This window comes from Oryza sativa, chromosome 3 (assembly GCF_034140825.1).
Source record: "Oryza sativa Japonica Group chromosome 3, ASM3414082v1".
NCBI lineage: Eukaryota > Viridiplantae > Streptophyta > Magnoliopsida > Poales > Poaceae > Oryza > Oryza sativa.
The window spans coordinates 28,201,189-28,215,554 of NC_089037.1; the positions used below are offsets into that span (position 1 = coordinate 28,201,189).

At 42.3% G+C, this 14,366-nt stretch overlaps 1 protein-coding gene across 1 annotated transcript; it reads left to right on the forward strand.

Annotated features, from left to right (window-relative positions):
* Nucleotides 1-5,971: 5,971 nt before the first annotated feature.
* Nucleotides 5,972-9,662, forward strand: LOC4333748 (gamma-glutamyl peptidase 3). Its single transcript, XM_015773037.3, has 4 exons — nucleotides 5,972-6,472; nucleotides 8,842-8,997; nucleotides 9,092-9,259; nucleotides 9,350-9,662. The coding sequence occupies exons 1-4, from the start codon at nucleotides 6,083-6,085 to the stop codon at nucleotides 9,515-9,517; spliced, it is 882 nt and encodes a 293-aa protein (XP_015628523.1). The 5' UTR covers nucleotides 5,972-6,082; the 3' UTR covers nucleotides 9,518-9,662.
* The last annotated feature ends 4,704 nt before the right edge of the window (nucleotides 9,663-14,366 follow it).

The following is a 14,366-nucleotide window of genomic DNA, read 5'->3' on the forward strand; positions in this document are numbered from 1 at the left end:
AGATGGGGAGAGAGACTTTGCAATAGTGGATTTGAGGATAAGTTTTAGGGATTATATACGACGGGTTGAGTTTTAGTCTCGGGACTAAAGATCTAAATAATCTTTACTCCCGGTTGGTTGGGACTAAAGTTGTGATCTTTAGTACCGACTAAAGATTCTCGGCCCCCTGACAGGCCTCTGATAGGAGATGAACCATGACTAAAGATCATCTTTAATCCCGGTTGATCAAAAAAATTTTAACCGGGACTAAAAATAAATTTTAGCCCCGATTCTTATTAGAATCGGGACTATTGTGGAAATCAGCCGACCCAGCAAAGACCACTTCTCTAGTAGTGTTAGGACCAAGAGAGTATATTTCAAAGGGGGCAATGAAAGAGTGAGATACACAGATTTTATTTGTCAATGAAAGTTTATTGTCTCAAGTTGATTTATTTTGATATGGAAGTAGCAGTTTTGGAGTTCGGATATAAATTTGTAGAATACATAGATACATGCCGGTTTGATGATATATATATATATATATATATATATATATATATATATATATATATATATATATATATATATATATATATATATATATATATATATATATAGAGAGAGAGAGAGAGAGAGAGAGAGAGAGAGAGAAACTTTTAAGGCTTCTGTGATTTTTTTAGAGCAAAATTCATTGATAAAACCTTTTCGTCTCCGGATAACATTTTGATATCAAGAGGAAAGTTTTATTTATCTATAGTTGATAGTTTTCATAGACTTTTTTTAAGGCTCCAACAAATTTTGCAGGTATTTCCTTAGTGAACACATTTGATGTTCGAAATAAAGGGTACTAAATTAGTGCAGTAACTCTGTGATTTTATTTTATTTTTTTGACAAACTAACCGTGTGATTTCAAGAAGTCGAAATGTTATGGAAATTTGTTAGGGCATCCACACTATGCTAAAAAGTAGGTAGCAAGGAGTCATATTACCTGGTTCACTATTGTGAGGGTAGGTAGTAAGGTGGATACTACTATTGTGAGGGTAGGTAGTAAGGTGGATAGTAGTATGATCCAGTAGTAACACTACTACCAAATAACAAGCAATCAACAAATATTAAAACACTCTCCTTTCTCACTCCCACTCTCTTATTCACCCATCCATTCCTAGTAATAACTAAAACAACAACTCCCTTCATTGTAAAATATAACAACTTAAAATTGGATAGGACATATCTTTCTGTCCAGATTCGTACAACTAAGATGTGTTTCATTCAGTCATATGTTGCTACATTTTGGGATGGAAAGAGTACATGATTTTGTGTTCCATCCTTATTACCCACTTGCTATTCCCTTCATTCACAAATGATCAGCATATATGATTTGTGCACCTATGCCAATGCACTCCCACATGCCACTTAAATTTACATCGATTAACCTGCAACACCGTTTTTTCATATCCTATGCATGCAACAAGGGAAATTTGCACCAATGATATATTGCTTGCATGTATACATGCATGCACCTCAAATTACAATTAGTTGAATAGTACATTGAACTATGCATGCAAAAGACCATTTAATAATACACAGAGAAACGAAAAGCCAGGTATAAAAAGTACTATCAAATATGCTTACCATTTCTATATAACGTTGAAAAAAATTATATGATGATCATTTATGAATGGAGAGTCTTCCTCCTCATTATAGTCCTTCTAGAATCCAAGGTATTTTGTCGAAATATATCCTGTCTTTGAACCTTTGTATCCCTAGGAGAGTACTACATTATAAGGAGGCCCTTAGAAGTAATCCTCTCTTCAATGTCCTGACTAGTCGATGCGATGTGCTTACAGGCTACAGCAAAGAAGGGTACGTGCAGCTGGTTGGAAGTCGAAACCGCCCGCAGCTGTACTCTCTTTATCACACGAAAACAAATCTATGACTAGATGTGATATATTTTAATAAAACGAATCTAGACATTCTAGTACAATAAATCTGGACAGAAATATGTCTTGAATTCGTTGCACTAGGATATGTCACATCCAATCCTAGTTTTTTTTTTATTTTTTTTACGGAGAGAGTAGCTAGCGAGAGAAGTTCAAACCGCATGGCATACACAGATCACACGACACGAACATGCTAGCTAGATCAATTTACCAGTTAATTTGTCTAATGCTCTATTCATCTTCTAGCGCTTAGACTAACAAAAGAAAATTAAATAAGTTGTACGAAATGTACAATCCAACATTACTGGGTGTGCTCAGTTTCAAAGTCATGAACAACCATTTAGACATACAAAACAGGTGGAAAAATGAAGGCGATGCAAGAAATTTTGGTCAAGGCGTATCTAGAAATTCCAAGCCCGACCGGCCTAACACTCTCGACTCGTTTCAGAACATTCAGCAAAACAATACTCCCTCCGTTGCTTCTTTAACGTTTGACATCATTAACTTTTCAATAAAAAATTAACAATTTCTCTTCTTAAAAGAAGTTACTCCCTCCATCCCAAAAGTTACTAGAGTACAATATAAGTATTTTTTTTACTATAAATCTGGATAAGCCAAAAGTTATTATATTTTGGGACGGAGGTAGTATATAATTATTATTTTTTTATTGTTATTTGCTTTACTATTAAATATACTTTAATCAATTTTTTTCATATTTGTATAATCTTTTAAAAAAGAATGGTCAAACGTACGTCTTCAAATATTAAAAAATAGGGGCAGTAATTAATTACTGTACTTTTCCTAGCCCGAGCTACTTGTAAAAACAATATACAGCCGGCATGTCACATTAGTGTACTTGCCTTGAGATAAATTAATATAGAGAAAAAAATAGCTCAGCTCAGCTCTCTGAATTTCTACTACTACAACGTGGTGGCTCTTCTGAACTCTGAACCTTTAATATATTTTTTCCCTCAGCGAAAGAGAAAAAAAAATCAAGGCCGGACGACGTACTGGCAGAGCAAAGATCCGAATCTTGGGGCGTCACATGCCGCCACATGTGGTCCTTAGCTCGTCTCGTTGTTCTTGCGTCGCATGTGCATGGATGGATGGATCATGCATGTAAGCTAGTTGCACTTGCACCACACTGACCGCACGCAGCAGTGGCACGCCTCACTCACGTCCCGCGTATTCCCTCTCCGTTCCTTAAGAAAAGAATCTAATACGAAAATATGATATATCCTAAAACTATAAATCTAAACAGACCATTATTTAGATTGATAGTACTAAGATGTACTCACTCCGTCCCAAAAAAAATCCAATCCTAGATTAGAACCTGGACACATGTGTGTCCAGGTTCATGTGTCCAGGTTCAAACTTAGGATTGGGTTTTTTTTTTTTTGAACAAAGGGAGTATGTCATTTTTAGAGACGAAGGGAGCATATTTCTCTTGCAACCAAGCACAAACAGCACAAATATTTATTATAGACAAAACATACCGGACAATCCTCTCTCTCTCTATATATAGAGAGAGAGAGAGGGGCAAATATAACGTCATCCTGTCTGTACTTATTTTTTCCGTGTCTGCAGGACAAAGATATTCATACCGAATGATTCAATATTAACGTGGTACCATCAATAATTTGTACGGTCTTTCTCTCTCTCTCTCACACACACACACACACATATATATATATATATATATATATATATATATATATATTTGTGTGTGGTGCACCAGAGCTGTCCTTGATCCTTTATGATATTGCTTATGCTATTTTAATATATGTATTTCTTTTGAGAATGATGAATATATAGTTGAAAATATAATACATGCATATAATATCATATGCGTAGTAGTATATGATTTGACCTAATTAGGTTGTGCATACGTCTTTCACATAATCCATCAAACACTAGATAGATCATATCTAGGACATCCATTGTCAGTCAAAGTCACCATTTTCGCCACCACGACGAATCTAATTCCATTTCGTGCCAGAACGTACTCTCGTCGAATGTGAGAGCGAAAGCAGTATATCCACACTCCATGACTCCATATCCACTAGCCCTCCTCATGGATCACCAAATTCCCCTCCTCCCTTCACAATCAGCCAACGTGCAGTGACACCCAAAAATCCTTGGAGTCCACCCAGGTTCAACGAACCTGGACGCCTTTTTCTGCCTCCCTAAACCTCTAAAACCCGTCCCAGTTCAAAACCATGTCCAGGTCCATCCAAGAGAGGTTCAAATTACACTGGCTGAGCCGCTTAAAATCAAGGTGGCAACCGGCCGGTTGCTACCGCTTTTTGACCTGGTTTGCATTGTGAGGTTGTTTTTTCTTCTCCCCGAGATAAGAAAAAGCGAGCGTTTGCCGTTTCGGCCGGATCGGCGGCCTCGGGCAACGTGCTCGAGCAGGCTTGTGTGTGCGCACACGAGTCAGTCAAGTCGCCACATGGCCGGAAAACACAATGCGTTGGATCGTTTCGTGGCAGACAAGTTTTTTTTTTGAGTGATTCCAAAGAGGAGCAACCAGGGTTCGTAATTCTGACAAAAACCGGCTGTATTCTATGAAATTTCGACCTTTTGATATGGCTCGGAATTAATTTTTGGTTAAAATTTTGAAGGTTAAACATTAAGTTTGGTCGAAATTTAGTCGAAATTTATCGAAAACCGATCAAAATTTGTCGAAAACCGTGATACCGACGGGCTCGAAATTTAGTGGTCAACCGGTAATATAAACCCTGGGAGCAACTTTGGTGCTCCCTTAATCTCAAAAGTATCTCTACCGATCTTGCAATTTCTTGTGTCCTATAAAATACATAGATATCTTTATATTAGGTATAAATTTGGACTATCTTTTCCTATGAATTTGAGTAAACCAAATTAGACATGTTCGCGGTATAGCCGCTATGTCACATCTGCTGACACAAAGTGCTATTCGAGCTAGCTGTACCGTAGTCGAATGAGTGCAGCCGAATTCATAAGTAAAGATACCTATATTTTTGGTGACGAGACTAATAAAAGTTTGCCTATAATTTTCCTATTTTTTAGCACATAAAATGTACAAATTAAGGGTAAACATACAATAAGCACATCATTGTATTATATCAATAAAATCGCACGATCACGCTGACACTATTTTGTTTCCTAAAATATTGTGCATTGAAATTGCGATTTTTAACACATTTGTTGCAAGACAGGATAAGAGAATGGAAATTGAATGAAATCTACTCGGAGCAATTGAGAATTAGAGACTCCATTTTGAGGAGGGAATGGGCAAACAACACGCCGAAGATACCGGGAGAAATGAATCCGCTATCCAAAATCGAGCTAATATAGCACTGTTACTCATATGAATTTCTAGATTTTTTTCCTACATATATAGTGCAATTCTATCATACAGTTATTATTAATTTGTAATAGGTGTATTTCGGTCTTATTAAACTCCGATAATAATGGTTTAACAATTACTCCCTCCGTTTCACAATGTAAGTCATTCTAGCATTTTTTACATTCATATTGATGTTAATATATCTAGACATATAAATATGGAAAATGCAAGCTAGACTTACTTTCTCCGTTTCATCATGTAAGTCATTCTAGCATTTTCCATATTCATATTGATATTAATAAATTTAGATAGATATATATGTCTAGATTCATTAACATCACTATGAATATAAGAAATACTAAAATGACTTACATTATGAAACGGAGGAAGTAGATACTAATAAAAAGGGATAAAATATACCCAAACAATCGAGCCTTGTATATGTATTTTATCTACCTTGATACGATTGGGATCAAAGTAATACAGTAGTATATTCTTGCTTTCATGGGAGGATCAAAAAAATGATAACGGTATAAAAAAAGCAGTGAAGCAAGCTCGCAGACAACACGCCGGATACAAAGGGGAAACCGAAATAAAACCGCCGGAGAAAAGGAAATGAATATATATATTTTCAATTTCGTAACGAAAAAAGATATATATATAAAAAGAAGCCTTGAACTCCGCCTTTAAATATTCCCACCTCGCCTCGCTCCCCTTCCCCATCATCTCATCTCACACCAAAAACGAATCAGCTCGTCTCCTTCCTCCGCCTCCGCCTCCGCGAGCTCCCATTCCATTCCCGGATTGCGCCGCCGCCGGTGTTGCAGCAGCCATGGGGATGGGGCCACTAGAGAACGCCGTGGTGGACGCGGCGGCGGAGGCCGTGGCGGCGAAGGCCGCGGTCGGCGGCGTGGGCGTGGGGGGTTCGTACGCGGTGCTGCAGTGCGGGGAGGACTCGGAGTACGTGAGGAAGGCGTACGGGGGCTACTTCGAGGTGTTCAGGGCGCTGCTGGCGGAGGACGGCGAGCGGTGGCGGGTGTACCGCGCCGTGCGCGGGGAGCTCCCCGGGGAGGAGGAGGCCGCGGGGATCGACGGGTTCGTCATCTCCGGGAGCTGCAGCGACGCCCACGCCGACGACCCGTGGATCGTCGCCCTCGTCGACCTCATCCGCCGCCAGAACGCCGCCGGCAAGCGCATCCTCGGCGTCTGCTTCGGCCACCAGGTGCCACCCCCCTCCTCCTCCTCGTCCGCCATGGATGTCTCCCTCTGTTCGTCTCGGTTGCGATTTGGTTTGGTTTGCTCGGGGGAGGGGTGAAATGGTAAATTTGCTCTTTCCGAGATCGGCGCCGCTTGCGATTACCTGGTTGGAGTGGCGTTGTTCTAGCGACTTCTTATGGATTCTTTTTTTTTCGTCTTCCTTTTGCTTTTTTAAAACCATGCGCAGTAAAAATTCGAACTAATTGCATTATCGCAGGTTAAACAGGTTGAATCCGAGTACAAAATTTGTAAATAGTAATTCATAAATTGGGGGGTAAACCTGCAATGGCAACTGCAGAAGTTCACAGGAGGTGAGCTTAGCCTTTGCAGTGATCCGCACGGACTTTTTTTTTATTTTGAAAAAGTACTTCTTCTCAAATAAATAAAAATTGCTTAAACTTAAAATATACTCTATCCGTCCAAAAAAAATCAACCTCATACTGAATATTGACCATATCCAGATTTATAAGATATAATATATCTTGAGTTTCTTTTGGACGGAAAGAAGTACAAGTATAAAATCGTTTTTAAAACTAGTAGAGCTATAATATTTATGGGGCGTGAATCCCGTGGGCCCACACCGAACCGCACCCGTGGCCAGAAGAAATTCCCGTCTTGTGCGTTGGACAGGTGGGCCCCACTCCCTGTCACGCCAACGCATTAGCCTGGCCGCTTAAATAAAAGAAAATGAATTTTTAGCTTTCGCTAAATCTAATTCCGGACACGGTTGATGACAGCCTGGCACAGTGCGCCAAGGCGGTTCACGTGAGCTGACGTGGCGGCACCGGCTGAGCTCACTTGCTGTTGCACACACACAAGACAATCTAGTAATCTAATTTTATTTAATATATATTTTTTCTTCTCTATATTTGGCGGTAATCAACTCCTCCGTGGAATTGCTGCCACGGAAGCTGCTCGGTTTGAACGGCACACGGTTGGCGTGATGCATCTAAACCGGTGAAGGCGGTCAGCGGTCGCTTTTCAAATCAAACCACCAGCGACAGCGCCCAAAGAGTGTGATTTTTGTGTTAGGTTGGGGTGGGCTTACATATACATGTTTGAATCCGGTCGTTTGTCCGAACGAGCGGGAACCATGGTTACGTGAGGACTCTGTATACGTTTTGTTGTAAAAAAAAGGATGAGTGCGCGTATTCAACTTACTATAATTGTTTTGATTTTTTTTTAAATTTTTTTTAAGAGATTGCACAGTCTGATCTGTGTCTATAGAAAGGAGATAGAAGTAGCCTTGTCCCTAACTTGATCGAAGAGACGAGTTGTTCTTGTTTGTGCGAGTAGGGAAGCGCAACTTGTGCTGCTGTTCTTGGGGGACATTGATCCCCAACTTGTCAGCGGGATTGGTTTCTTTAGTGATTAGTATAATCGTAGGATGGAGTCCCGTACCGATCATAGCTTAATATCCAAGCCAAGCATCGTCCGTGATTTCTGTTCAAAAGTCAAAGCTTTGCAAGAACCGTACAGAGCTCTGTCGAAGAGGTCAGCGTGTCCATGGCAGCAACAGCTGCGCAAGAACAGTTATAATTTACTCCTACATTCGGTGTGCCGCGTTAGATCTCGCAAGCTGTCTGAATCCGAAAATGGATCATGCCAGCTCAGCTCGCATGTACTCCCTCTGTCCAAAAAAAAAAAAGACAAACCCTGGTTTCTGTGTTTAACGTTTGACCATCCGTTTTATTTGAAAAAATTATGAAAAAAATTAAAAAGACAAGTCACGCATAAAATATTAATCATATTTTATCATCTAACAACAATGAAAATACGAATTATAAAAAAATTTCATATAAAATAGACAGTTAAAGTTGGACATAGAAACCTAGGGTTTGCCTTTTTTTTTTTTTTTGGACGGAGGGAGTACTCCACTGTCTGTCTGTCGGTGTGCTCTCCTCCTCCACCCACATGGCTGGGCTCTGCGAAGCTCTACCAGTTGGAATTAGTTGAAATGTTTGTGATTTGTGAACGAGCTGGATGTGATGCGTCGCCGGCCGGCCCCGGCATCGGTCGATGATGACCCCAGTGTGGCGAGGATGGAATCGATCGCCTGTCAGAAAGAAACACGTTTAGCTCTTAAAAATGCCAGCTTTGGTCTTAATTATTCACGCACAGGACCGAGTTGGCTGTTGATCTGGTCCCCCTTTTGAAGATCTCTGCATGTGATTGACTGCAGTCTGCAACATTTGTTTTTATTTTTACTGGAAAGTTTCAGATATGAAGTAATAATATAGTTTTGCCGTACAATGGTTCAGTTTCTTGCCGTTTGAAAAAAAAAAAACAATCTTTACACAAGTGGCTAACAGAGGCGTGATCACTCTGCTGCAGGTCCTGTGCCGAGCGCTGGGCGGCAAGACGGGCCGATCGAAGAAGGGCTGGGACATCGGCGTGAACTGCATCCACCCCACCGCGGCCATGGCGAGGCTCTTTTCGCCGATCAAGCTCCCCGTCCACATGCCCATCATCGAGTTCCACCAAGATGAGGTACACTTTTTCGCCGTTTCGTTTTCAAGGTTTGCTCTGATCAAAGCTTCAGAAATGGTCAATGACCTGACATAACTTACATGGCAAAATGCAGGTGTGGGAGCTGCCTCCTCAGGCCGAGGTGCTGGCGCGGTCGGACATGACCGGCGTCGAGATGTTCCGTCTCGGCGACCGCGCCATGGGCGTCCAGGGCCACCCGGAGTACAGCAAGGACATCCTCATGAGCATCGCCGACCGTCTCCTCCGGAACGATCTCATCCTGGTAAGCTACGGAATTGACTGAACTCTCTGTGGTTTCTTCTGTCTACTACTGTAGCTGGTCTGAAAAACTGAAGATTTGTGTTGATTACAGGATCACCAGGTGGATAAGGCGAAGGCGAGCTTCGACTTGCGGCAACCAGACAAGGATCTGTGGAAGAAGGTGTGCAGGGGTTTTCTGAAGGGGAGGCTTCAGTCATCGCAGCAGCCGCAGCAGCAGCAACATCAGAAGCAGCAGAAGGCGGCGCAGCTGGTGCTATAGTAAACAAGATTAGTGAGTGAGATCAGATGGGGGCATTGGGGAGCCTAGATTAATCCTTATTTTCTGCTTCAGATTTGTACAGGAAAAAAACTATTTATTCGGAGCAATAATAAGAGAGTAATTGGGGGTGGCCTAATTAGCAAAATCCCATTTGCCAATCAATTCCCATCTTCCATCCTACATTTTCGTCACGCGGCACATAACAAAACGTACTTACATGGATGCTCGTTCATGTATCGATCGTCAGTACTGTAGGATGCTTCCAATTGAAACCGAGTCCCTTTTCAACTTTTCCAAGAAACAAAGCTGTGTCCATCCACAGCGCCCAAACCTGCAAAGTACAAAAACACTAACTTTCTCTTTGGCGTCATTTCAAAAGACCCAACCAACCAAACAAAACAAGCCAGTACCAAGTCCCTCTCATGGCTCAACAGTGTTGTGTTTGTTAGTTGGAACGAACGAAGGACATTGTCATCATTTGGGCTACAGAATCCGCTCGGTTTCTTGGCCGTCCTCATCGCGCGAGAGAGTCTGCCAAGATCCAAGATTCCGGCGGCTCCCCGGCCACGCACGCGCCCATCTCTCGCGAACGTGACGCCGTTGCGGCGTTGGTGAGGACGACCACAACGCAACGCAGCACAACACAAACGCGGTAGAAATGAGTTGAAGAGATGTGGCCAGCCATGGCCATATGTGGGGTGCGGGGGGTTAGTGTAGTATGGACAATGGACCACCGGCGGAGCGCCGTTAAGCTGGTGGAGACGCGCGAGCGAGACGGATCCACGCGCAGCCTTCTCCGTAGGCAGAGGGATTCCGGGACCGGCGGCCGGTGGCTCATGCTTGGCGGAGGGGGACCAATTGATGCAATTGAAATGGAGATAGCTACGTAACGGTATTCCGTTTAAACGGGATGATACTTCAGAGGTACTCCCTCCTCTCCGTCTCATAAAAATTATATTTCTAGCTCCAAGTCTTTGTCCTATAAAAATTATATTTCTAGTCATGTGGGGCCCAACCAATTGATTCATCTATATAAGTTTAATTTGGGCTGCTAATGCTTGTAATTTTATTAAGTATGCTAATTATATGGGTTAATTCTCTCAAACTTCCTTTTAATCATTTGTATATATGGAATGTGTGCATGCAGTGGGTTCATTAAATAAGTTATTGTGGTCATTTTTCAATCCTACTATTTTATCCTAAATTAGCTAGAAATGTAATTTTTATGGGACGGAGGTAGTATCATCTGATGTGTGGATATCAGCCGATACCTACCAGGTATCTGACAATACTTTAGAGGTTTCATCTCTTCTGAACGGAATATCGTCCTGTAGCATTTTTCATTGAAATTTACTCCGAACTATTTAGTTTTTTTTAGGGGGTGGCAATTAGGATATTTATAGAGTGGAAATAAGATTCTATTTGCTTTACTACTTTATCCCTATTTTTTCTAAGGGAAAATCTGCTCTAGGACACTTTAGGCTTTATTTTGTTGCCAATTCCAACCTTACTTAACTTGATGCCTTACAAAATTTAGTAGTATTTTTGAGAGGAAAGTTTCGGAAGTAACAAATTTTAGTAGAATGTCATTGGTAAGGTAATGTTTAGTTCGTTACCCTACTAAAATTTGGTAGCACTACAATTTAATACGTCGAAAGTGGTAACAACGTGAACATGCCATCTCACTTTGATGTGAAGTTGAACGAGGGTTCCATAGCAATGCCTTCAAAAAGGTGAACGGCGCTCGAGGGCATTGTTGTCGCTCCACCAGCAAGCCGAGTAAGACTTTCACCTCAGAGTCCCCATACAACCCTAGCATCCACAACGAAAGCCACCAAATTTCACATACACACCGAAGCTACCTGCACTATGCACACTACCACCTGCACAATGGTCGGACTGGTACCATTGACAACCTGCTCTGCCACCTAGCCAGACCCAGGGAGCCAGGTCGTCGGTGCTACTAGATGACTACCAACTAGACAGTCCCCTCACAGAGACCACCATATAACCTGGATGTGGATCTACAGAAAGAGAGGAGGAGGAGGAGGGGGGGGGGGGGGTAGGGAGAAGGAAAGATGGGGAAAGGAAGAGGGAAGGAGGAAGGAAGGATGGGGGGTGGGGAGGGAGGCGTCGTGGCTATGCCGACAATGGCAAGACAAGGTGGAACAGGAGAAAAACGAGGAAGGGAAAGGAAGAGGGAAGGAGGAGGGAAGAAAAGGGTGGGAGTTGCCATCGCTAGCGGCGGCGACGCTAGTGGGACGTGGCCGGCAAACCTCCTCTCGGGGCTGGTCGGCTCCCGTGTCTATTTAGGAGAACGGCACGTGAGTCCTTTTTTCTCTGCGTGTATAGACAATAAATTGCTTCTTTTTAGGCCCTTCTATCATGCAACTAGTGCTTCCAAACAAATCCCTATAACACCTTGTAAGCCATAGAGACAAGCATTGTTCATGTCGTTCTGTAGGATCATCCCAATTCCGTCCGTGCAATCGTGTGGTCTGATTGAGTCAACAACATTTTGTTTGGTGGAAGAAAACTGATGGATCACCTATTCATTTATAGGGATAAATTGAGCAGATACCTATTCATTTATAGAACAAGTGGTTAGTAAAAAATGGTTTTTTTAAAAGAAATGTACTTTTAGAAAAGTGGGGGCAAATAGTAAATGACAATAATTCAATGGATAATCTGAAAAAGAACAGGGCCTTAATTTCATCTAACTGTGCAGTGGACATGTCCCCTTCTACTTCAATAGGTTCTCCTGTTGAAAATTAATGAGTAAAATGCACCAGCGGTCCTTAAACTTGTCAGGAGGTTTCACTTAGGTCCACGAACTTGCAAAGAGCACATCGAGGTCCCTAAACTTGGTTTATTGTATCATCCCAGTCCAAAGCCGCGTTTGACTGTGGTCTTGCCTACGTGGCACGCCACGTGGACGATGACATGGAATTTTTTTATTTTTTTCTCTTCTTCCTTCTTTTTTCTCTTTCTTCCTTGTCTAAAAGATGAAAATGCCTCGTACACATCATCGTCCGTGTCATCGTCTTTTCATAAAAGAGAAAAAAGAAGGAAGAAGAGAGAAAAAAAATTCCATGTCATCGTCCACGTGGCGTGCCACGTAGGCAAAACCACGGTCAAAAGTGGCTTTGGACCTGAATGATACAATAAATCAAGTTTAAGGATCTCGATGTGCGCTTTGCAAGTTCGTGGACCTAAGTGAAATCTCCTGACAAGTTTAAGGACCGTTGGTGCATTTTACTCAAAATTAATTGATCCATGACACATAAGCCCCCTCATCTAGAGGTTCACAAACTGCTTAACATTCAGAGACATCCATCATATGGAGTTGTTTAATCAGCATCAAGAACCGCGTGTAACTTATTATGATGGTTATGCACCAAACTTTCATTATAATGTCTATCAGTTCCGAAGGAAAAAAATATGTTAATACGATTTTCCATGTTTTGCACGAGCAGCTACACGAGAAAATAGCACGAGAGTTTTGGTAGTACAAAATTGGGCCAACTCGCTGCCAGCCACACTACTAGAGATAAGATAGGTGTCTAGGTTCGATGAACCACAAGCGGTACCGACCGTGACCGGTCCGTGTTGTGGATAGACGTAGCCATCCCAATTGCTGTGGAGCTCCCAAAAGTTGTGGACCATCCAAGTCAACCACATCCTGAATCAATGGTTCGGTTCACTTCTCAATCGACGATCCAAAGCTCTAGTGGAGCCAAGGACGATGGAGCACCGTTGTGCGAGGTTCCAGCCCACTACTCTCACCGCCTTACCCCTCTTCTTCCTCCCGCTCTCCCTTGCCACTCTATACAAGATACCCCTGTGGGAGCAGCACTAGCCCCCATGAACTAGCTACATTGGGGCATGGTTGTCGGTGATGCTCCTCAGCGGATTGGGAGGAGAAGCAGTGCAGTTGATGGGAGAGTGGACCGGCGCGGCGGATGGGGAAGAGGCGGCAGGTGAAAGGAGAAGCGGCGCGACGGATAGAAGAGTGAAGCGGCACGGTGGATAGGAGGCGAGGCGATGCATCCTGAGAGTAGGACTGAGATACACTTCCTTACCTTGGTCACATGCATTGTAGGCTATGTGACCTCAACAATTACTCACCCTAATTTAAGCTATGAAAAAAGTAACGTGCAATGGGGCGTTCGAGGCCTTGGGCCAATTTCTTAGTTTCAGAAGGACTAGCCACACCCATAGCGTATCTTGCATTGCCGCTGCTCTTATCTACTACTACCAGTAGTTGTTGCTATAGAAGAAACGCACCAACACAGTGCCAAGTCGCAGCGACTATTCATCATTAACTTACTTGGGATGACACTGTGCACAAGATGCTGTGCAATACAGGGGTTCAACATTGACATATGCTTGTAAACGTCGGGAATGGAAGCATATCAAGAAGGGTTAGAAGACATGTCAACAGCTCAACATGACATAGATGTTTGGTTGTGTTTAGTTCACGCTAAAATTAAAAGTTTGGTTGAAATTGGAACGATGTGATGAAAACGTTGAAAGTTTGTGTGTAGGAAAGTTTTAATGTGATGGAAAAGTTGAAAATTTAAAGAAAAAGTTTAGAACTAAACTCGGCCTTTATAGTGACAGATGGTGTAATAGACAACTTTCCACGAGGGTACCAGAGCATATGAACATTTTCTAATGTAGGAATGTGGGATCATATAATTTGGTTGTTGATGTTAGAAACACACTTAAAACGGAACAACCTAGTACTTGCATACGTAGGCCTTGTTCGGAAGACCTACTTACCACACGGCTGCAGCTGCACAGCGCAGCCAACCAACGGCTGCAACTAGCTAATAGTAGCTACAAC